Source organism: Mytilus trossulus, chromosome 12 (assembly GCF_036588685.1).
Source record: "Mytilus trossulus isolate FHL-02 chromosome 12, PNRI_Mtr1.1.1.hap1, whole genome shotgun sequence".
NCBI classification, from domain to species: Eukaryota; Metazoa; Mollusca; class Bivalvia; order Mytilida; family Mytilidae; genus Mytilus; species Mytilus trossulus.
In genome coordinates, this window is record NC_086384.1 from 7,917,084 (window position 1) to 7,943,421 (window position 26,338).

The 26,338-nt window shown below is 31.2% G+C and overlaps 1 protein-coding gene across 1 annotated transcript; it reads left to right on the top strand.

The window, feature by feature from the left end:
* The first annotated feature begins 365 nt into the window (after positions 1-365).
* On the top strand, positions 366-19,275 carry LOC134693633 (uncharacterized). The gene is made up of 13 exons (XM_063554473.1): positions 366-372; positions 2,235-3,578; positions 4,926-5,384; positions 6,262-6,326; positions 9,155-9,391; positions 9,825-10,040; positions 11,435-11,492; positions 13,353-13,484; positions 14,857-15,018; positions 15,644-15,847; positions 16,414-16,535; positions 17,514-18,591; positions 18,975-19,275. Exons 1-13 carry the CDS (start codon positions 366-368, stop codon positions 19,157-19,159), a joined length of 4,269 nt encoding a protein of 1,422 aa, XP_063410543.1. The 3' UTR covers positions 19,160-19,275.
* Positions 19,276-26,338: the final 7,063 nt, after the last annotated feature.

The following is a 26,338-nucleotide window of genomic DNA, read 5'->3' on the forward strand; positions in this document are numbered from 1 at the left end:
TTATTCCAATTTCACGGTTCAGTAAACATAGAAAATGATAGTGCGAGTGGGGCATCCGTGTACTGTGGACACATTCTTGTTAAGTTTTATGATCATGTTGATTTATAACAGAACTGCGTGTTATTAAGGTTTTTAAACATAACTTGTATTGTTTTATTATGACTTATTATGCAAACAAAAACTGTCTATTTCAAAATTATTTACCTGTATTAATGGTGCAACTGAAAATATTTTTTTTTGGTGCCAATGAAATATGGTTTGTGGTGCAAATGAAATGCCAATTGGCGCAAATGCAAAGCACAGGTGTTGTTTACATTTTGACACTGTTTAGTCAGGTATATCTGTTGATGAATCCTCTCATTATAATGGCAGGTTGTTTAAGAAAAAATGATACAATAAAAGTATTTGTGAATAAAAATCATGTTATACTCGTGATAATTTACATTTATTCCTTGCAGGTCAGTAGGTTTTGTTTTCATTCAACAGTCCAGTAATTCTTTTCTAATCTGTTTTCCCTTAATATTGCAAAACATATGTGGGTAAGACAGGGTTTAATACTAATTCATCTTGAAAATATCACTTTTATGACATAGTTTGACACTTATTTTAAATTTAATGTAGTGATGGTAATAGAGAATATGATATGGCGTTTTCAATATCCATTCGGTATCAACCCAAGACACCAATATAATCACAAGAGCTCTGTTCAAGGGATTATATTAGTTGAGGGTTGATATGGTGTGTGATATTGAAAAAGCCATATCATATACACTTTATTATATACATATATACCTCAAGTAGATGTTTTTTATGTGACATTACGTCATACAGGTAAGGAGGTTTGAAATGACGTCATACAGATTATAGGTTTGACATGACTTCATACAGATTAGGGTTTTGATAAAGCATTTGACACAGTGACTGCAATCGATGACGTGACGTCATACAGATTAAAGGTGTGTTAAAGCTTTTGCAGCTGATCTGATATCGATATCATCACGGGTGGCTGATACAGCACGCTTGCCATTGATTGTATTACACATACAATTTATCCGTATTATACAAATATAGCCTTTGTATGAGGTCGATACAAGGATATATTGACCTGAAAGAAGTATATTGACTGAGGACGAAGTCCGAGGTAGATATACTTCTTTGGGTCGATATATCCTGTATTGACCTCATACAAAGGCTATATTTGTTATATTATTAATTTCCGACCATATTTGTATCAACATCGTCATTTAGGTTTGTTGGAATTTTATAAATATTACATCAATTTGTCTCCTTGACAATAACAACATATAGGCTGTTATTTAATTTACTTTTTTTTGACATCTTATGTATTTGAAGATTTTTTCCGTCAAATTATTGATCACAGATATATCATGTGTTTCAAAACGTTAAACAATATCCTGAAATTCATTACATGACGTCACAAAGTATATCGGTTTTTAGATATTCTAAAAATAACCGTGCGATATGCATTTTGCCGGTCAATATGCTTTTTGCTATACGCCGTTTTCTCTCTACCTTCGAAAATATAGTTTAACATGTGACTATGCCTAAACGAATCAAATTTGTTAAATAATACGAATTAATAATATTTACCAATATTATAAATTTGTATATTTTAGCAAGTTTGATTCGTTTAGGGATAGTCACATGTTAAACTATATTTTCGAAGGTAGAGAGAAAACGGCAGATAGCAAAATGCATATTGACTGGCAAAAAGCATATCACACAGTTATTTTTAGATTATCTAAAAACGGATATACTTTGTGACGTCATGTAATGAATTTCAGGATATTGTTTAACGTTTTTTAAAAACACATGATATCTGCAATCAATTATTTGACGAAAAAAAATCTCCAAATATGTAAGATGTCCAAAAAAAGTCATTGAAATAACAACTTATATGTTGTTAATGTCAAAGAGATAAATGTAGTATCTTTAAAATTCCAACAAACCTAAATGACGATTTTGATACAAATATGGTCGGAAATTAATAATATAACAAATATAGCCTTTGTATGAGGTCAATACAGGATATATCAACCCAAAGAAGTATATCGACCTCGGACTTCGTCCTCAGTCAATATACTCCTTTCAGGTCAATATATCCTTGTATCGACCTCATACAAAGGCTATATTTGTATAATATAAAGTATATAAAAAATGTATTTATATTAAATATACATGATATATTTTTCACAATGTTTTCTTTTATTCAGCTGGACAGGCTTCAGGAAATCAACAACAGTCAGGTATTACTGGAAGTAGACCAAAGTCCAGCCATGGTAAAACAAAAAAAGCACCTGGAACACCAAATGCTGGTGGTCAAATCCCCACAGTTAAGCTTATTTATAATTACAAGCAGATTAAATGTATGGAGAAATCAGATTTCTTTAAAAGTCGCATCCCATCTGGTATAGCTGTAAGTATTGAAGGAGATACAATTGAACTTAAAGGTAAAGATAGGCAAGTTCTAAAACTTGCTAAAGATAGTGTGGAAAAGTGTAAAGAAAGTTTAAAGTTAGCATCTCTTAGCATTCACAGTATACAAGCACTAATTTTGAAAAAGTCTGATGTTATCAATTTTATAAATGAATGCCTTGACATTGATAACATGGTTGTTACATGGGATGTTGTTGAAGTTGCTGACCAAGCACGATTAAATGTATTTTCTTTTGACAAAAAAGAAGCAGATGAAATGATTAAGAAAGTGATGGCCTGTATTGTTGAAGAAAGAGTTAAAGTCCAGGAAACTGGGCTTCCATGGTTTCAGAATTTATTGAGAAAGGAACAATCAAAACTAACAACAACTAAATCATCTGCTGGAGATATCATAGTTTATACAACTATTGATGTCAGAGAGAAATACTTTGTAGTAAACAGGCCTTCTCCGGTAAACTTATCTAGTTCTGTGGGTCAACAACATGCTTCAAATTACCTGATCACTGGTACAGATCCAATAGATCCTACAAAACAGCCATCCACAGCAAACCAACAAGCAACCCCTAGAGATAACAAACACAAACACAAGGATTCAAAAGAAATGGAAGAGAAACAAGCACATGATTCTAAGCAAACAAAACTAGAGTATGTTGAAGCATTGATTAACCTAAGTTTTCAACAAATTAAGTACATAAACCAATTTCTGAGTGAACAGCTGCTCAGCATTTGCAAAAAGAATGTTATTGAATATGAGTTGGTTGATAACAATATTGTTTTACAAGGAACTTCAAAGAATGTTACTTTAGTGAAGAAAGAAATATACACACTCCTGGATGGCTATCCCATCAAAAGTGAACAAGTTTATTGTGGTAAGCCTTTTGTATCAGATGAATGTAGGCAAAATTGGAAAAAAATGGAAAAAGATAAAAGATGTGTGATAAAAGCACAGCAATGTAAGAAACCATCAATAGAATCAGGTTGGGTAATTAATAGTGAGGAGCCTAAAATGCATATCATTTATCTAAAAGGACCAATATGGTTAGCAGATGTGGATGTGATTCTATGTCCAGTTACAGATCAATTGTTTCCAGTTGGCACAACTACTGATTCACTCAAAGAAGGTAAATATTGAATGCTGCATTCTATCATAAAGTTCCAAAAAAAATTGTAAATATTGTACGATTGCTATTGAGACTATACATGGCAAGTACATGAAGTATGTTTACAACTACTGGTGACCATATGACCTTTAACAATAAGCAAAACCATCTTTAAAATGCTATGATATTAAGCTCAATGGTCTTTCTTCTTCAACATGTTTCTCTTCCTTTATGCAGGTATACATAGAGGTGCAGCTAGAAAGGGTCAAATTTTGTTAATTCAAATAATCATGGGTTGCAATTTCACCAATGTAAAATGTCAATAAAAGATATGTGTACTCATGCAATAAATTGACTATGAAATGCATATATGTGTACCTCATTCATAGAACAATTGAACAAATTTCTGTTATGTAATTATTACATTTACAAACTTTATATAGATCTGTTATTTTTAAATTATAAAAGGCTAAAAAACCACAACTTTGGATAATTTGCCTTTAAAAGGTGGAAATGCACAAACAATTTCTATCCCAGTTTATGTTTGTGAACAAATTCAAAATTTTAGAAAAAATTAGGCATTGCTTGTTTAGATTTTTATTGTCTCCCTCACAATGCATTTAGATAGGACATAGAAATACTGAGTGTCTGTCTGTCCAGTCTTGTTAGCTCTCTGAGACACTACAGTTTTTGCAAGATTTTTATGAAACTTATATCATAAGTTTATATCAGCAATGTCTTCAACAAGTTTCAAAATCAGTGCTGATTAATTATTTTGAAGAGTTATGCCCCTTAGAATAATTAATTATACGGGAATTGTATCATTAGTGCTCTCATTTGTACAATTCTTTTCCAGATTTTTATGAAACTGATATATTATCAGCAATGTCTTGAACAAGTTCAAAATCTGAGTGCTGATCAATTATTTTTACATGGTTATGTGTCTTGGAAACATAATTTATATGGAAAGCTGCATTGCTAGTGCTCTTATATGTTCAGTTTTTGTAAGAATTTTATAAACCTGATATCATAGGTGTACATATATCAGCAATATCTGAAACTTTCAATAGGTAGTTCTGATTATATACTTTTAAAGAGGTTTGTCCCTTGAAAATATTAATTGTAATGGAAATCTTATTTACATTTGCTCTTAAGCCTTTATTTCGAAGATATTAGTAAAAAGTTTGAAAGAACATGCCCTTGTAGCTTGGATAGATAAAATATATGCAATGAGGGGACTGTTCGTTTGTGATGTTGTATATTAGAAGAAAATTTTACATGCTGTATTATTATATTGTATCAATCAATAGAATTTCAAGATGATTTAAAAGTTGTTTTGATACATGTTTTAAAATTCTGTTATTATAGGTATAGACCACACATCCCAAAACAAGTATTTCACAGTTAGAGATGAAAAACCTGGTTCTAAATGGGAAGTTGGTGAAGTGATACCTGTAAATGAAACTGGAAATTTAGGCTGCCAATGTTTGTATCTATGTGTACAAGATCAGATAAAGAAAGGTGTTGTTAACGAGAAAGCAATTGAGAATCTTGCAAAAAGGATAATTGGAAACCTACAAATGCATGGTTACCAAAGTGTTGGTTTGGTCATTAGTTATGATGATGTTAATCCAGCTTTGAAGACTTTTCTGTTTTCACTGGCATCACATTTATGGAAACACAGTGCAGGATTAAAATTTCCTATTCTGCTATGTTGCTATTGTGATAGTGAGGAAGAAATGGAGAGCTTTGATAAGCACCTAAGGAAAAGTGTTAAAATACAGGATTTCCTGTATATGGCAATTTTAGAAAACTTAGAGATGAAAGGTTTGCATTTACTATTTAGAAGAATAATAATCTTTTTATTGTCATCGTTACCTTTTTTCTTCACCTTTGAAAATTCAAGTCTAAACTACATCAAACTTGAGCACAATTTTTATTTGGGTACTATGGATTCATTATTATTTGATGGATACCACTTTTCGTTGATTTCAAGGGAACAGTGATGCCACGGAGTTAAATGTCCAACAAATAACAAAATTTCTATAGGCTTTTATGCGGATTTATCCAAAACAATGAAATTTAATATCCACAAACATGAAAGTTTTCCCTGAAATACATGAAAATTGGTACCAATGAAAATAAATCAATCCGCAGAAGAATCTTGTTTAAAGTCATACAACTGGATTCTTCTTACTTTTTTATTTCTCTGGACCTCTTTGCTTTTATAGAATTTTTAAATGTCTTTCCTTATATGCCTTAGCAAGGATATATGAGGATAGTTCTAGAATGCTTAACCTGAGGTTATGCATTTAGGAATGAAATCGCATGTTAAAGGGAAGTTGATCAAATTAATAAAGGGGTACTATACTGTAAATTCAGAAATTATTGTCTGCATTTCTTATGCCAGTTTAGTTATCACGATTTCAAAAAAAAACTGTGTTGAAATCTATGTTTCAGTTATCAGAATGTGATTTCTTTTTATTGTGATAGCTATTCAGTTGCATTATTTGCAATAATAAAAACCTCCCAATAATTTCTGAATTTACAGTATTGGTATCCTTTGTGAGTTCACTATGTTTTCTAGATTTGAATAACTGGTTACAGTTGATTTTATTAGCACTGACAACTAAGTTGATTGTTCAAACTTTTCTCAATGATAGTACATTTCTTATTTGTATTTGATTTTTTTTTATCATTTCAGGGCAAAAGAATGTGGATATCAGTATAATGGTCCATGAAGGCTCCATTCTAGATTTTGATAGCAAGGTATGTTGTTGTATTACAACATTAATGAGATAGAAATGACAGGCTTTTATTAAAAACTTGGAGTTATGACTAATTATGGAATTTGCATAATTTCTTGTGCTTGAAATTTTTAATAAATTCCATGTTTATTCTGTACTTTAATGTTCTGTGATGGGCACAACACATTCTTTTACAATGAAGAAAGTACATTTTCAATAGAATGTACTGTGCCACGCACAACACTATCTATTCAAAATGCGTTGTATGGAAAGTGAAATGAACCTCTTAAAACATTATAATACGAAATGAAAATGAAATTTATTAAAAATTTCAAGCATAAGAAATTTTTCAAATTCCATAATTAAAAATAATTCCAAGTTCAAATAATAGCCTGTTCATTTTTTTCTTTATACATTGAATATAAATTCTATATTAAGACACATTTTCTGAATGCATTTTTTGAAAGTTAACAGGTATTATTAGAAGATTATTGATTTACTATGGATTCATTAATTTTCCTGGATTGCCATGTTTTGGGGATATTAAATTTTGTTGTTTTGCTGAAGTTTGCATACAAGCCTATAGAAAACTTTTTCATTTAATATGTAATTTCATGGTTCACCTTTACCCACGAAATCCACAAAAATTAGCATCCCGTCACTCACTAGGTTGATGTTGGCCATTTTTGTCGAGCCTTCGACTTTAGTTGAAAAAGCGAGACTAAGCGATCCTACATTCCGTCGGCGGTGTCCACAAATATTCACTCTGTGGTTAAAGTTTTTGAAATTTTAATAACTTTCTTAAACTATACTGGGTTAATACCAAACTTGGCCAGAAGCTTGTTTATAATCATAAGATAGTATCCAGAAGTACATTTTGTAAAAATGAAATTCCATTTTTTCCATATTTTACTTGTAAATGGACTTAGTTTTTCTGCGGGGAAACATAACATTCACTCTGTGGTTAAAGTTTTCAAAATTTTAATAACTTTCTTAAACTATTCTGGATTTCTTCCAAACTTGGACAGAAGCTTGTTAATAATCATGAGATAGTATCCAGAAGTAAATTTTGTGAAAAAAATAAATCATTTTTTTCCATATTTTACTTTTTAATGGACTTAGTTTTTCTGCGGGTAGTCCTATAATATAAGACTCTGGAGGTTCATATCATTTACATTCAACGTTTTTTATCGGATATTTTTTTTTTACTATCAATGTTGAACCCCAGATGGGGTTCAACATTGATAGTAAAAAAAAAATATCCGATAAAAAACGTTGAATGTAAATGATATGAACCTCCAGATATCTGGGGTTCAACATTGATAGTAAAAAAAAAATATCCGATAAAAAACGTTGAATGTAAATGATATGAACCTCCAGAGTCTTATATTATAGGACTATTCTGCGGGGAAACATTACATTCACTATGTGGTTAAAGTTTTTAAAATTTTAATAACTTTCTTAAACTATCCGGGGATTGTACCAAAATTGAACAGAAGCTTATGTATGATCATAAGATAGTATCCAGAAGTAAATTTTGAAAGAAAAAAAACCCCACTTTTTGCATATTTGACTTTTAAATGGACTTAGATTTTCTTCCAGTTAACATTACATATGTGTAAAGTCTGCATTTAAAGTTTTGAAAGCATTTGTTAGATTCATTAACTATGCTGGGTTTTTACCAAACTTGGAAAGTAGCTTCTTATAATGAAAAGATTGTATCAAGAGGAATATTTTTATTGATTTTTTTTCTCATTTTTGTTGAGCATGCGATTTACAGCAAAAGTAGGCGAGACACTTGGTTCCGCGGAACCCTTACAAATTTTTTGGTAACAGAAATGAAGAAAACTAGTTTAGTACTTGTTTTTAAATAAATCTGTACATTCATTATTTATAATGTTCATTTTGGTGTAGCAATTAAAATGTTCATTGTTTCTGTTGTTGGATCTTCCCCTTTCTTTTTGAGTCCAGACATTTTCTGTTTATTATGCTGTTCACTTCCTGCCTCTTTAATTTATTCATGGTCACCACAAGGTATTCTACAAAATAGGAAAAAGATTGCTGTTATTAAAGTGAAACATGTGCACTACCAAACTGCTCACCTAAAGTATCTAATTTAGATACGTTTCTCAGTTGCTGCACATAACTTGCTCATGTGAATCTCATGTGCTGAGGTGAGCATAGTCTGTACGGGCAACTGATAAAAATGAATCCACATTCTCTTTTTCCTTATAAAACCACTATTTGTTATGTAAGTTGGAGCATCAATTGTATACCTATCAGAAATTTAATGAAGCATGAAAAGGTTCAAGAACTAGACCATATGCTCCTATTAATCTGTTATAAACATTGATTGGTATGGCAAGCAGAAGATGCAAAGAGATGTCCTCTACAATTTCTAATTATGAAAATAGAAAATGTACCCAAAAATTTAAAGAAGATGTATTATATGAAGACCAGAGTATGATAACTTGTGGGAATTATTGATTCACTCAGCTGCTTAACAAAGATTTTTTACCATTATAAAATTCTCAACTAATTAACTTCTATTCTTACCCCCCCCCCCCCCCCCCCCCCCCCCCCCAATATTTTTCATTTCTCCACCATCATGACCATCAATTCAAGCTCTTAACATTGTTTAATTTCTTTTTGGGACTATTCAATTTAATTGAAACATATAAAAAAAAAGGCCAATACAGCTTAAAGCTAGATTTCCAAGCTGAGAATTTGACTCCTGAAAAAGCAAAGCTTATGTTGAAAATATGGCAACAATTCTTCTTGAGGGTATTTAATCATTTGTTTTTTTCTTATTATTATTTAGGAAAATGTGTGACTAAATATTATTTTCAGGTTGATGTCATAGTGAATTCTGTTGGTACAGACTTGAATCTACAAAATGGTCTTGTGTCCAAAATGTTAGTTGACAAAGCAGGACCTACAATTCAGGTTGAATGTAACAAGCAATACAAGGATGGGACTGATATTGGACAGATAGTTGCTACAACAGCTGGCAAACTGAAATGTAAAAGGATATTTCATATTACTTTGTATACACGCTGGGTTTCAACTGGAAATCTATCAATAGAGGTATGAGTATTGAGTAAAAATAATCATTACTGTAAATTTAGAAATTATCGCGTGCATTTATAATTGCTATTTTGTCATTTTAGAGTTAAACATGTTAAATGCTAATTTATTTTGTACGATGTTTAATTTCATATAAAATATTTAAAAATGCGAGTTTAAATTTTGTGTTTACAACTCTGTCGCATTTTTCACAATAATTTCTGAATTTACAGTTCATTATAGATATCTATAAAGATGAGCAATGTTGCATGAACTGGAAGTAGCTTGGTTTTAAATTTAGGGCAACAATTAGTTGAAACAATACACCTAACCTTCACAATACACTTGATTTATATTATTACCTTCACTAGAACACCCTTCTGAGGTCATTTTTGCAGACAAAATGATTTTAAAAAAGTAGATCAATTGATGGGAATAATGATTTTTCTTTCAGATCCTGAAAAACTTAGTGACTAGATGTCTGGAGAAAGCAGAAGAAACTGGATCAAATTCCATAATTTTTCCTGCATTAGGAACAGGTACTTTAGGATATCCTCCATGTTTAGTTGCCAAGACAATGTTTGATGCAGTGTATGAGTTTGGAAAGACGAGAAATCCTAAGCATTTGCAGAAGGTTCACTTTGTGCTGTTTGAAAAAGAAGTGGTTCAGGTAAATCTTTATAATGTAACAAGCTTGTGGAAATGTGGAATTTTGAACAGATAAATCATGTTTAAAAGGTTATTTGAAATATCAACACTCATGAGAAGGTACACTTTCTGACACGTTTGGTGATGGCTGGTATTTTTCACTAAACAATCTCCTGTAAATGATGTATCCCTTGATTTATATACAAATTAAAAGTTTATATTATATATCATAACATTGAAAATATTAAGTGGTTCCAGCAAGACAAGCAATTAGGGGGCATCCATAATTGTCAAACATTTTCAAAAGTGTACAAAAAGTACACTTTGGGGGAGGGGGTTAAAAAATCAACATTTTTACTGTACATTTTTTGAAAAAAATAAAACAGTCAAATAAGTTTCAGCCTATTTTTATGCCCCACCTACGATAGTAGAGAGGCATTATGTTTTCTGGTCTGTACGCCTGTTCATCTGTTCATTCGTACGTACGTTCGCCTGTTCATACATTCGTCTGTTCGTCGGTTTGTCCTGCTTCAGGTTAAAGTTTTTGGTCAAGGCAGTTTTTGATGGAGTTGAAGTCCAATCATCTTGAAACTTAGTGCACATGTTCCTTATGATATAATCTTTCTAATTTTAATGCCAAATGAGAGTTTTGAACCCAATTTTAAGGTCCACAGAACATAGAAAACAATAGTGTGAGTGGGGCATCCCTGTACTGGGGACACATTCTTGTTAATGCAAATTTCTATAAAAAAAACCTAAACAATAATAAGCAGGATCTTCTTTTTATTAAGAATAATTTATTCTTGTCTTAAAATCTGAAAAGGGTTAATGTACACTGCTTGATTGAGGGTGGGGGCGGGTCTTAAAAAGTGTATATTTTGTACACCTTGGAAAATGGTTGACAATTTGGATGACCTTTTACTGTACATCATATTTGTTTTTCATTCATACACTATTTTTTGCATAGATCAGGCCATTAGTTTTCTAATTTGATACTTTATGTACTTTGTCATTTAGGGTCCTTTTATAGCTATCTAATTGGTATGGGTTTTACTCATTGTTGAAGGTCCTACAGTGACCTATAGTTATTGATTTCTGTGTCATGTGGTCTGATGTGGAGAGTTGTCTCATTGGCAATCATACTACATCTTATTATTTGAAAAAAGTCCAAATATCATTTGACTGCATCTCATGCCATATAAATTATGTAACAATATCATTTTGTAGTGGCTTTCCGTACAAATGGTTGTGTGATAAAGTCTCCTGTCTTTAAAGATTGTATACATATCATTGGGTAAAGTTACTAGCCATATAAAGGGTTATTTTCTAGAACAGGATTTGCTTTTTATTATTACCAGAAGGTCTATCAATTTATCATGAAATGATCATAAACTGAAAAATTCTTTTACATGACAGCTTTTCCGAAATATCAGTGAATGGAAGAAGATAACAAAAAAAGAAAAAACTGAATTTCGTGAGTATAGATTAGATAAAATTTTAAAACAGAAATTTTCATTGGAGTTTAACCATGTGAAAGTTGATTTATATCATTAATAAATATTATTCATGAAAAATATGACTTTTACATACTTGGAACCACATATATATATTCATCCCCACACAAAAACTAATTTTTCTGTAGTCAATCTGCACACAAAAAGATAAAACAACTGATGACAATTAACATGATCAATATAGTTTAAAAAACGGAAAAGTCTGTATGTCATATGTCAAGCTCTTATTTAACAGGACTACTTTGGGTTTTTGTCTTGCTTGCAATGTAAGTTGAAGTATGCAAGACATATAGATTTAACAAAAAAATGGCATCATAAACTATTTGTATAAAGCTTTATATTTCAAGAGGTAGAATAGCTTGATGCTTCATATCTTGTGTTACAAACTTTTAAGTTTCATGTCATATGTCCAATGTCCATGACCTCATTTTCATTATTAAGCTATTGCTTGAAAAAAATATGAGTTTACACGGATGCCTGCAAAAATGTTTGGAGTTCGTATAATGCTTTTATGTTGTCATCCTAAAGAGTCATAGTCCGAAGACACATTTGGTAAAGAACCTACATGTACATGTATGTTGTGTCAACTATTCAATCACAATCCAAATTCAGAGCTGTATCAAGCTTGAATGTGGTGTCCATAGTTGCCCCAACTGTTCAGGGTTCGACCACTGCGTTAATATAAAGCTGTGCCCTGTGGAGCATCTGGTTGCGGTTTGGTGTGTGTTTTTTTAAGGCTCTATAAGCTATAGGTCAACTTTATTTGGTGTATAGAATGGTTGTAAGGTGTCTGTTTTCCAATTATCATATATAAGCAACAGGTTTACTATATTTTGTGTTTACAATTTTTTAAGGTCTTTATTTCTGTCTAAAAGCATTTATCTGACCTGAGTTTCTGTAATGCTTTCAGTTTATCTCTAAGTTTTTGGTTTACAGTTGCTTACATTATGTGGTGTCTTTAACTCAAAAATTGTTCATGATAGGTCAATTTTGATTCAAAGGATGGGTGAAATATCTAATCATTTATATGTGTCATATGACCTTCAGGTTTCTGTGGTTTCAGGTCAAGTTTTAGACATGAGGTCAGTTCCTCGGTAATTTTACGTCAACAGTCAACAATATTTGGTGGATGATTGCATATGTATATCTGACATATGTACAAGGCCTTACTTTGAAGTTCCTGCTTCATTGATAAGGTTTACTGGCTCAGAGTTTATTGGTCAGCATGAATTCTAATCCATATTAAATGTGCATGAAATGTTTTACACTAGTAATTTTTGGGGCCCTTTATTTTATAGCTTGCTGTTCGATGTGAGCCAAGGCTCTGTGTTGAAGGTCGTACCCTGACCTATAATGGTTTACTTCTATTTATTGTTTTTTGATGGAGAGTTGTCTCATTGGCACTCCTATTACATCTTCCTAGGTCTATGATATGTATATACAATATTTGGTTAGTGGATTGGTTGTGAATAGTCTGGGTTCTTGCACGTCTGTGTAGTGGTCCTCATAGAGGTTTCTAGTGGTAATATTGTAGAAATGATGGAAGTAGCTCATAAAATGTCAGTTCATTTCCAAATTGAACAACACCCCATTGGCCATCCCGTACCAATTCAACTGGCTTCGCCCCGAGGGAGGAACTCAGCTTCCATTGAGTTAGTAAAAGGTGAAGTGTATGATCGCCGCAATTTTGGGAATTGTAAATCTTAGATATGTTCATAAAAATTAATTTGCCTATAAAATCTTCCTATGTCTATGATATGTATATACAATATTTGGTTAGTGGATTGGTTGTGAATAGTCTGGGTTTTTTTTATTTTCAGATGTGCCTCTTAAACATGTTATGTTGGTGGAGAAAGATATAGAAACAAGAATTATGATATCAGATCGTGATTACTACAGTGGCCTGCATTACAAAGAATTGCGTATTGTGTTATCAGAAAAAGATGACAGTGGTATTTTTTATCTCCATTATTACAAGTATCTGTCTGTTCATTCATCTGTCCAACAATTTTGGTGTCATGTTATTTCCTTCAGAAACAGAATTACTTTATTTCTTGTAAACAGCTTGAACAGAAAGTTTTTCCAGATCTCTTGTTTGTCATTACCATTAAAAGGCTTGTATAGTCTGTGGCTTTATTTTCCAAAATTGGACCTTTCAGACAGGGTTTGGACTATGGAGTACAATAAGCAAGAAATAAGAGAAAAAGTTCTATTTAGCAAGCAAGGTGGTTTGTTTACTTTCTGCCATACTTGTTATTGATATTGTAGGGGGTGCTCTTATCATTTCTAACTAATAATTTTAATTTATCCAATTAATAAGTTATTTTGATTGAATATCAGATTAATGCTAATAAATTTGAAAACTAAACCCTTCATTACCAATTTCTCATTTCTTTTTTGTGCATTGGTTGAAATAAACTGGTATCTGCTTGATTGAAACTATACAAACATAGTAAAAAAGAAAACTGTAAAGCAGCTTAGAATTTGTAAACTACAAAACATAATTGGTTATTGTTTGTTCTGTTTTGGTGTTTCATACTGACTAATATGGTTGTGTTAGCTTATGACCCTTCAAACATTAGTTTGATAGATATATTAAAGACTGTTAAACAAAATGATGGAACTGTTAAACTTTCTAAATCGTATTTAGTGATATCTGTCATGTACAGATTTCGACTCTCACCATTTTTTTTCCTTCTTTTACACATGCTTTGAAACTTCCTAATTAAACATACACAAGTGTCTAAATTGTTTTTTAGTGATTTAAACTTATTTAACAATTATGAAGCATTCTTGAATCATTTACAAGCAGTTACAGCTTCTGTTTGATGATGGAAGACAGGTTTTTCTTATAAAATACCGCAAACAACTGCACACGATTTTGAAATTAGTGAAGTTGCATTAGACCTTTTCAGAACAGTTACAAAAACTTTTTTTACCTGAAAATTATGCACCAGTGCGAATTATAAAAGCCTGATTTTTTTTTTTTAAACATAATGAATGAACTCTTAATTGGGCAGCATCTGAACAATGATATATTAACAAGAAATTATTTGAATCTGGAATAATTTTGAATTCCAGGAAAGGATGATGAAAACTAACCCAATTAAGTAGGGGTACCCATGCACACATGACTAAAAAGGAGGGGGGTAGTTGTTTAATGAAAGTTAGATTAACCCTTGTGTGCATGGCTTACCCTATTTAGTCAATGTGTTGTATTTTATCATACTTTTCTTTTTCAATTTTTCAAAATTATTCCAGATTTTTATCAGTAATACAATATTTTCTGCTTTTTTTATTGATATTTTTTTCATGGAATTTTAGCGTGGAAGTTGGAATGGGATTTGTCTAGTGGATCTTATGCTACATTAGTAAGGACAGCTCAAAGTGAAAGTCAAGTTCAGCATTTTTTCCAGAAAATCATTTGTATGATGGAAGAAAAAAGATTTCATGTGGTGGATATTTGTTTTCACAACAATACTTTAAGTATGTATTTTTGAATTGTTAAAGCATTGATAGTGATGATTATAACTATAATATTATAAAAAATATGTATGATTAGAAAAATATTTTGCTTGAAGAAAATTATACCAGTATACTATAGAGCCTAAAGTATTTGTAGTTTTTCAATGAAAAATTAAATGAAAATAATAAGCCCTTGACAAGTATAGCATTAAGAGTTATGATTTTCCTTAAACATTTTCAAAGAACAAGTGTTCAATCAACATAATATTCTCTAAATAGGATTTAGAGACCTCTTCATTAAGTTCTTGCGGTCATAAAACTTCTGAGTCAGTTTTTTGTACTCGTTCTTGAAAATCAACCAATCAAAATGCTGTATTTCATGTATCGAGCATGATTTTTATGCTCCAAGCACTGAGCAAAGTTTTATGACTTCAACCCCAGGGGACTCTCCTCAAAAAACTGTAACCATTGCTTGAAATACAAATACATTGTACTTGTAGATGTTTACAAGTTATTAACATTTGAGTATTATAAAAAAAATATTGTAATGCCCAATATTTTTGGTTTTAAAGACCTATTTATATCCTTTTAATGTGTTACTTCAAAAAGTAAATTGTCATTAAATATTTTGATTAATATTTTGCAGGAGTACCTTTACAGAAACATATTGATATTCTGCGAAATGAGCTCAGAGCACACAGTGATTCCATAGAGCAATATAACATCAAGCTTAAAGGAAAGAAAAAATTATTGAAAGTGAATTACATCAAAACTGTGCGATTATTTGTTATGTCAGATGAATATTGTGCCTTTGTGAATGACATATCAAATTCTAATAGAAAAACAGATGGTAAGCTTACACCTTTTCAATTTCTATATAAGAAGATGTGGTATGACTGTCAATGAGAGAACTCTCCATTCTGGTCACATTTGTAAGAGAAAAACCATCATAGGTAAAAGTACGGTCTTAAACATGGAGTCTTGCTCACACCAAACAGTAAGCTATAAAGGGCCCCATATTCCTCTTAGATATTTTTTTTTTAATAAAATCAGAAGTTTTATGCCGAAGCCACATCTAACACTCAAAAGTCATTTTCAATTCTGTTTGAGCTCAACATCTTGATGTCTAAGTATGGTTCTTTGTGACGATTTATCTGAAAATCCCATATTCCAACATTATAATGCCCCTCATCATGAGATGTCTTTTTAAATATGCAATATGATTGGCATACCCAAACCCATTGGTTTGAATTTAAATAGCATATCATTCTTTTTTTAATTTAAGGTCTTATTAAGCTTATCATAGCCCTTTATTCTATAATTTATTTGAATATATATATTTAGTATGCATTAGCATGATTAGATATATTAATTGTCATAAAAGAAAATCATGTGGGTTTTTTTCTTGACTTTCAGGATTAGGACTTTACCATATTTCAGATAAATGTGCCTTTCCATTTCTGATAGAAGTAATGGGACAAAAGAAGGATGCCATGGAAGTCATGAAAACTGTAAAACATGATATTTCTTCCATTGAGGTAGGAATAATTTATTTAAAGTTATAAAGGAAGATGGGCAAAGCATATAAGGTCAGACAGTTTTCAACACAGAAAGGCAAACAGTTCTACAAAAATTTCACAGAAAGCTAATTGCAACAGCACAAAAAAGTGAATAAGGGACAAAAACATATAATTTTATTATAATAATAAAAGAGCATAACATTCAAATACATCGACCTGAGACCAGAATATCATTCAAGTATAAACCATATTCCTCCAGATTAAATTTATCCTTACCAAGCTAAGCAAGAATTGTGTCCCTTTGTCTGTCAAACTTCAGGTTTTCATTTGAGTCAAACTATGAGTATCTCTAAATATTTCTCTGGACCAACTGACTTTGAGTTAACGATAGTCGACTTTATATCAAGATGTCATTTCTTTTACAATGTAAGCCATTCATAAACCTGGGAGCATCTTGTTCATAATACTATGAGTATTCATATAAACATAAGGAAAGAGTTAAATCACAAAAATACTGAAATGATTGAAACAAATTTTCATCAAAGACCAAAAAAAACATGCCTTGAGTGTAACAAGACAAATATTTAAGATAATGGTGAAAAATGTTTTTAATTTCAAAGTCTTATGTTAGATAAGCTGTTGATGGCTGATTGCTTTTTCTCCCATTTCTTGGAAGTCTTCAGAAATATCATCCCAGTAGCCAGTACCAAAAGTACTGGCATGAAAATATGGATAATTTGTTGTTTAAATTTGCTGTTACAAAATTTTGGAAATATTTTAAAATTAAGGAATATTTTTTTTCTCTTGCAAAGCCCTGCATGATTCTTTGGCAAGTTTTGTGTTTTATTTTTGGCCATTTTGGATAATATTTTAGTTTTTGACCATCACTATAGAAATTTACTGTCAAAATGGGCATCTAGTGTAGAAAAATTGTTACCTTTATTGATAAATAGTATTGTTTGAAATACCCAATATATAGTTTTATCACAATTATAGGCGACCATGAGGCTAGAAATAAAGATTAAGCAAAATCAACTTAAAGAGGCAAAGAAGAAATTAAAAAAGCTGAAAGATAGCGGTCCTAAATTTTCATTTGATGAGGATTCCTGTTCAATTGTGTTTGAAGGTACAAAATCACAAATTAATAAGGCAAAAAAAGATTTGGAAAACTTTCAAGAATTAGAGATTTGTTTAGATATGAATGAAGAGGACTTTACTGCATTGCTATACATCACCAGTGAAGACCCGTGGAGATTGCATTTACGACACTCTTCTTATTCAAAGGGAAAAGCTATTTTCCAAATGGAGTCCTCTGCTAACCTTGAAAAGTTGACCCGTTGTATAGAAAGTGAATTAAATAACATACACCAACTAGCAACTTCAGAAGTTGTACCACCACAAAAATTTGAAGATCAGTTTTCAACGCTTCAATCAGAAGTTGAAGATGTTGAACAAGGTATATTCTGCTTCCTGTCTAATGATAAGTCAAAAATCATTATCAAGGCATCAAAGTATGAACAAGCCCAACAAGCAAAATATATGGTAGAAGTAAACCTTGGTATGGTACAACAAGGTGGTGGACGTAGAAATAGGAAATTTGCATCACCTGATGAAATTGGTCCTGGGCCTGTTGCTAGTCCAAGTAGTTCTTCTGAGGTAACTATCAGAGGTGGAATAAACTTTAAAACCAAAGAAGGTATTGTTGTCTTTGTTTATTCAACTGGTATTGGAAACCTTAAAGTGGATACTTTGGTAAATGCTGCAAATAGGGATCTAATGCATGGTGGTGGAATAGCATACCATATCAGTAATGCAGCTGGTTATATCTTGGACAAAGAATGTGATGATTACATAAGAGCACATGGGCCTTTAAGTGTGGGAACCTGTTGTTCAACGACTGCAGGAAAACTACCGTACAAGACCATTATTCATGCAGTTGGTCCAATGTGGCACTCATATAAACACGATAGGAAGCAGCATTGTTTAGATGATTTAAAGAAGACCATCTTGTCGGCTCTAGAAGAAGCTGGGTCACAGAAATTGAAATCTATAGCAATTCCTTCTATCAGCTCAGGTAAGGACATGTTCAAATGTTATATATGAAGGTTAGGTAAAAACATGTACAAATTTTATATAAGAAGTTTAGAGTACACATACATGTATATACACTGATATGTGTTGAAAATCTTATTTATCTCAAAATGACAATTAGAAAATTAGGTTAGCTTTTCAAACCTCAAGAGAATGTAATCTACCTTCAATAAAAAAAGTTTAACCATTTAGTTAATGTTGGCTTTAGGTCTCTGGAAATATAGGTGACAAATAATGTACCAGTATACATATTATTTCATTAGGAAATTTGTTAATGCTCTAGTATCCTCTGCTTTCGTCAAAATATTAAATAAACAATTTGACTTAATGCTTGTTTGTATATAATATACAAAATTTTACTTTCAGGTATATTTGGTGTGCCAAAGGAGCTGTGTGCCAAACAGTACTTTAGAGCAGTAGTGGAGTACAGCAGAAACTCGGCAACCTCGTCAGTCAGAGAAATCCACTTTATTGACAAAGACAGGGGAATGTGTAGCTTGATACAGAAAACATTTGAGAAAGAATTTGGATACAAAGGTCAACAGATGTAATGAAGTCCAGTGGACTTATGGGTCAAAGATTTTTGTTTTAAAGCGCACTAGTTATTATCATTTAATTCACTAATTGTTGAATCATAATCATGTATTTAACCACATTTTTGTTCAAATTCTTGGCCTTTTAGTGTAAAAATTATTAATGCACATTTGTTCATGGTTTTTTTAATGTACAGGTTCACAAGAAACACATCTATATACATCATGCATAATTTGTTATTAGTTTATGAGTTGTCTTTTAAAACATTTTTTTTTGTAAAAAGCATCACTGCTGTGGTCCATAATGAGAGATTGCATGAAAATAATTTTTGTTTTAGTAATTAGACCAATTTACAACAGGGATGCCTACTATTTTAAACAAGGTGGTTATTTTGCAAAAGTGTCAAAAATTGGTCAGCTGGAATGTGTAAAATCAGCATTCATCATTTTATTATTGGTACCAAATAAGCATCTACAGCATTATTAATGAAATTAACTCCAGTGACATTTAACTGAGCAACTCAAATGAAATACAACAAATAAGGTGGGACATTGGGGTCTAAGCGTGACACGGAATTGCTGATTTTTTGTAAGCGTGACACGTGAAAGTCAAATTATTGTGTCGTGAAAACAGTAAATGAGGTCATGCGGGACCCGGGAAATGACAGAAAAATGAGAATTGCTTATGTACATTGTGTAAGCGGGATACGGGAATCCAACAAAACAGTAAGCGGGATCTGGGATCGGAACCCCTCAATGAGACCCCCTATAAGCTCAAGATTACAGCTTCTTCCATACAGTTCAAGTCTAGAATGACAGAAATAATGGAAATTAAGAAAACTTTTAAGAATAAAAATATATTTTAACAAAGTGACAATATTACAGGTTGTTATTAGATGGTATAGGGTTAAACAATTAATCACCATGTATTAATGTTACCTTTATAAATTGATAAAAAAAAATACTTTGAAAAGATTGCAGAAGTTAGTTTCTTTTAAATAGATATAGAAAGATGTGGTATGAGTGCCAATGAGACAACTCTCCATCCAAGTAAATGAAGTTGTTTTTATAAGACTTGTTACTTACCTGTTTTCGTATTTAAAAGTAGGCTTTCCAAGACATATAATAGACTGTAAGAAATAACTGTGGGAAATATTTTTTGCATGTTAAGGTTTAATATAAAATGGCAAATCTGACTTTTTATTATATATTAATATATAAATTATATGCTGGTTGTGAATTTCAAATCTTGCAATATATTAGTTTAGATGTTCCCTACTTTTAATTTGAAAGTCATTAAGATACAGGATAAATTTATAATGTAATATGAAATATCAACTTATTTGTTATATGAACACTGCACTATTGTTTACAAATTGTTGATATATTTTTTATTTATGTTTAATTTATTTATAATAGTTACAAATAAATACTAGTACATTTTGTTGATATCCATCGTGTTGAAGTAGTTCTACATAAATTTTGACTTTTTTTTTTTATTGCAAACCAAATGCAACATTTCCACAGAATCACCTCCTCTTGGTCAAGGTATTTGAAATTTGGTCTTCTCTACTGCCCTTTAAATGAAAACAATATTTTATGTTCTTTGTGTAGTTTATTCACTGGGACCATTCAAATTTCTTCTCAGAGAATCATCACTCATTTAGTAGTTAGTCTGATTAAAATATATTATCTTCAAAGTTGATAAAAATACTTTTATTAATTATTACTCACAAAAACAGCTTGTGATTTTGTATTTATTCATAACAATTAATCTATTTTCAATTCTTATTGAATTGCATAGAAAATAAATCATAATTTGATTACTTCAGATAAACCCAACAATTATTATTATTCATATTTAGAAATACTTCTTTGCAAGATATATCTTTAATCTATGTACTTTTATTACAGAATTGTTTCAAGCTATTTAGTTTTTATGTAGATAGCTTTTATTAATGTTTATTTTTTAATTGAAAGGTGCCTAAACAGTGGCCTTATCAAATCTTCTTTGGTTTAATCTGGAAATGTCAGCCTGTACATTCCTGGACCTTAGGCAAACATGCTTAGAACTTATAGACCTGTGAGGTGATATGCATGTTTGGATCAACATCACTGATACATGTAATGATACACAGATTCATACAATATGATACCGTTTTCACACATTTATTTAAAAGCTGTGCATCTTTTTCTTACATGTACACATCATATAGTTTATTTGATATATAAAATTTGTTTGATAATACTTATTGTTGTTTAAAGGTGTTTTTGGTTGTTTTTTTATATTTTTTTGCTAGATTTGCACACAATGTACACAGATTTGTGATGGTAAAGGCAAACCATTTTAATTTTTACAAATTTCTATTGACCATTGTTATATTTTTGTTATACCAAGTTTATATAGATAAGGGGATATTATCCTTTTGTGATATCATCGTTTTTTAAATGGAAAGTTGAATTTATATTGAAAATCTGAGAGTGCTTTCTAAAATGAAATGAACCTATTTTTAAAAATATCCATGTAATAAAATAAACCTTTAAAATATTTGTTCATAATTAAATCATTATATGCAATCCCTTTGTTGCATTTTATTCTCATTTGCCTCCTGAAGTGGACACTTTTCCTGTTTGTGTAAACAATAGAAAAATAAATCTAGGTCTTGTAATGAAAGATTATCTTTAAAGGCAGCAGAAGCTGAAGGTAAAAAATTTACTCCTTTGAAATTTTAGTAATAAGTAATAAGATGAGGAGGGGAGGGGGAAGGGACTTTTTCAGGAGGTCCGGATCAGATGTTTTTAAGCTCAGGATTTCAGGATTGATCCTTTCAGGTTCTGAGTATTCTTTTTTTTTGAATTTTGATATGTTGGGATTTGAATTTCTTTAAATTTGTGACCTTGGGACATTATGTTTTTTATACTGTGATTTTAGGATTAGGACCCCTCCAATCCCCCTGCTCTAAAGATGTTTAAGAAATAATTCATGGGGGCTTGAATATATCGTGATTTTACCACGGGTTGGCCCTTTATGACAAATATTTTACCCTGAGCGATAGCGAGGGGTAAAATATCGGCATAAAGGGACAACCCGTGGTAAAATCTAGATATATTCAAGCCCCCATGAATTATTTCGATTCTAATAGGACAAATACGGCAATTATTTTGGATCGAAGCGCTCTAGGTGATGGCATTATTTGCCGTTCCAATATATAAACGCACTATTAAATTGACGTAAAATAACGGAGCAAACTGAATAAATGATGATGCTTAAACTATTTATAATAACATATTTAGATAATTTTAGATTAATCTAATTATTATTGTACTTATATGTCTCATATGTATACAAAAACGGCTAATATAACTCATTTTAGCATCATTTGTTAACGTTTCCTTGTGATGATTTTCCGTTTCACAAGCGTGTATTTTCCCGTAAATTGCTTATATTCTGACGTCATTGTTCTATGACGTCGAGTCGCTCATTCATTAAAAAACATATGACGTGGGGGTACAATGGGAACAGCCCATGAAATATATTCATATTTTACCACGGGTGTGTACTTAAAGCGTTTGAAGGACGTCATGTTAGAATTTAAATTATACAATGTTGGTATACATTTTATTGATTACCAAAGTTATCTCCCCTTAAATTCTACTTTACCACTTTACTGATATTTTCTAATTCATCAAAAATATACTATTGTTATCATCCTGTGATTTTTAAGGATAGAGACATAATCATTATTATGCACAATTGTCAGATATAGGAGGGGTAGGACCTTTAACAGGACTCCGGGATCAAGTGTTTTAAAGCTGGGGATTAAGGGATTTATCCTTTGGGATCTGGGAGGTCTTTTTAATTTGGGAATGTCAGAATTTTAATTTCTTTAAATTCAGGACCTCAGGATTCCATGTTTTTTAAGCCAGGGATATCGGGATCAGGACACCTCCCCCTCCTCATATAGGCATTGTGGTAATGAAATCAAATGAGATGGTAAAAAATATGTCATAGTTTCTGAATTTTTCTAAATGTATGAATTTTGCTATTACTGTGCCACTAAAATGTCATTATAATTATAAGGATGTTGCAAATACCAAGGTACCAGTGTACTACCAGTTTGATTCTCTATTTTCATCATTTTTATTTCTTTTCTATGACTTTTAGTATTAAATTTGTTCAATTAAATCAAGAAAATATAAGATAAAATCCTATTCTGCAATTTGTGATTATGCATTCCTCTTGTGTAGAAATATTGTAGTTATAATTAAACAAAAATACATGTATGTAATTACCATTTGTATTCTGGATATCAGATTTCATAATTAGTTTATATTTTTTTCACATTTACTTTTCCTTTTATATTCTTTGATTGATATTTGTGTCAAAAGTTTTCAAACTTTATAAACAGATTTTCAACTGTTACGAAAATTGTTTTGAAAAAAGTTTGACCAGATTTCAATAGACATATTTACTCTTGTTTGCAAATTTATCTGCCATTATAGGAAATCACACAAGTTCTCATAAAATTTGACATCACAATGTAAAACAAATTAGATATTAAGAAAAAGCTTGACATCAGAAGGTTAAACAGAGCAGTTTAATGCCCTTTCACACTATATCTTTTTTTAACGGGATTCAACCTGAATTATAGTTTATACAGGTTTAATTTTGGTAGTATGAAAGCCAGATAAAAATTACCCCTCATTTAAGGTGGGGCTAACTACCTCATTTCTAAATGTGAACGTAAAGTGAAGTTATTGTGGGGTGTTTGCTATAGTGGCATATGTAGTTTGTTTGAATAAGTCTCCAATGTGACCGAAATATAAGGTGTCTTCATATTTCTAATGACGTCATATTTGACAGACGTCCAGTTCCCCTATTTACCTGATCACAAATTATATAAGCCGATATTATATTAGCAGCAGCTTGAGGGATATAAGTGAATTAATCTATGTGAACACCCTGCATGATTGCAAAAGATGAAACCTTGGTATCATTTCTGTTGCTTTTTGGGGCAAAAATGGGCACAATTTGGATAAAGTGGCGTTTTTTTAAAACATGGAAAGTGGTTGATTGGGATCAAACTCCTCCAAAGTGGCCAGGAATGCAGTAAAAAAAGAAATGCATCTGTGATGTAAAAATATGTCAAGATATGTAAAGTGGACAGAGGCGGGATACAATTTTGGCGCTTACATTTCAATTTTATTTTGGGGGGAAATTTCAAATCAGGTTAATTTTTTGTCAAATGTGAACTAGGGTAATTAATTGAGGTCAATTAACCCAAGTTCGACTCAGTATATATTTTATAGTGTAAACAAGGTACAAGTTTATTCAGAGATAAAATTCAGCTAAATACTAAAAGTGTAACTACTTTTATATAGTTGGCCACAGCTTATTTTAGTACTGAAGTCTCATATTCTTACCTCAGACTTAAATAACTCACTACTGCCTGAAATAAGTTAAGAACATATGTGCCAAAATTTACTTTTCTAACCCTTATACAGTGTATTTTTCATTGTCTCAGTAGTGGCCTCCTTTTCGGTGTGTAGCAAAAAGAGGTACAATAAGGACCCTATTGGGCCTAATAATTAATATGTCACTAGTCTTAAGAGTTTTGCATAATATTGGATAGGTATGAGTGAAATTTAAACTATATCTTTGAAATAATTATTATTTAAATTTACAATGTTTTTAGATAAGATACATACAATGTATAATGATAATTAATGCATAAATTCGCACCACATTATTGTGTTAATACTTTTAAATTGGTCTATCTCAGTAAGATTCTATAAAGAGCTAAGTTTTTTTATTGTAACTAATAACCTTAACATTTTACTATATAAAACATAAGAGAGTACATTTGAAATTTCTTAAAAATTGCATGGGTACTATTTTGTAATAAAATATATAAAAATTTGGAAGGAGAGTTGTCTCATTGGCACTCACACCACATCTTCCTATATCTAGGATAACCAATGAGACAACTTTTCACTAGAGACCAAGTGACATAGACTCTGGCAACTATATGTCACTGTTCAGATGGCAACAAACAACAACCATTGATTTTCAGGCTCCTGAAATGGAACAGGCTCTTTTAGAAAAGTGGCAGTGTTAAAAATTTTTGTAAATGCCTTACCCTACAATTACCTCGGACAGTGATGTGACAGCACAACATAAGAACAAACTGTAAAAACAATTGCATGGATTGATTATTCTTTCATGAAATTTTGTTTGGTGATGACTCTATTTAAGTCATTTGTTAATATAACAAGAAAATATCAAAATAAAATCAGAAACGTTGTTCTTTGTTTCCAATTATAAGAATGGCTGATTTTTATGCCCCACCTTCGATAGTAGAGGGGCATTATGTTTTCTTGTCTGTACGTCTGTTCGTTCGTCCGTCCGTCCGTCTGTTCGTTCGTCCGTCTTACAATTCAGGTTACAGTTTTTGGTCAAGGTAGTTTTTGAAGAAGTTGAAGTCCAATCAACTTGAAACTTAGTATAGATGTTCACTTTGATAAGATCATTCTAATTTTAATGCCAAATTAGAGAATTTATTCCAATTTCACGGTCCAGTAAACATAGAAAATGATAGAGCGAGTGGGGCATCCGTTTACTGTGGACACATTCTTGTTTTTATTTATTTTTAACCGTCAAATATCCGTTAAGTTAAGATTCATTCACTTTGAATTTTATTTATTTAATACCAGAAATATACAACCAGCTTTTTTTTATATTTTGTCAATTACTATGATTGCTGTTAATCTTGAGAAATGCTTGAAGTTCTTCATTAATAAAGTAGATAACTAATACCTTATAATGATATCATGGTAGCCAATAATCTTTTATTTTAACTAAATAAATAGAAATACTTAGCTAGTGATCTGTGATATACTAATAAATAATTGATTTTACCTCGTTTTAAGTCCACTACAATTGTGAATATCATGATTATAAAATTATTAGTGATGCACAATAAAATATACAAAAAGATGGTGTTATTTATCCTAATATACTTACAATAAACAAACAAATTACGTTGATAGTATGCTAAAGGAAATGGCACTTAGGATCAAATGTACAGGTGACAGTGATTGTGGTGATATATATTTGATGGATAATGCATTAGTATAGTATGCAATGATGCTACCCATTTGCATAAGCAAACCTCAATTATTGCTGATTACGATTTG

What these genes read in the sequence shown, in the direction of transcription:
- LOC134693633 (XM_063554473.1), top strand. An exon ending in TACTGATTCACTCAAAGAAG is followed by an intron (nt 3,579 to 4,925) that starts GTAAATATTGAA and finishes CTGTTATTATAG; the next exon opens with GTATAGACCACACATCCCAA. An exon ending in TTTTCACAACAATACTTTAA is followed by an intron (nt 15,019 to 15,643) that starts GTATGTATTTTT and finishes AATATTTTGCAG; the next exon opens with GAGTACCTTTACAGAAACAT.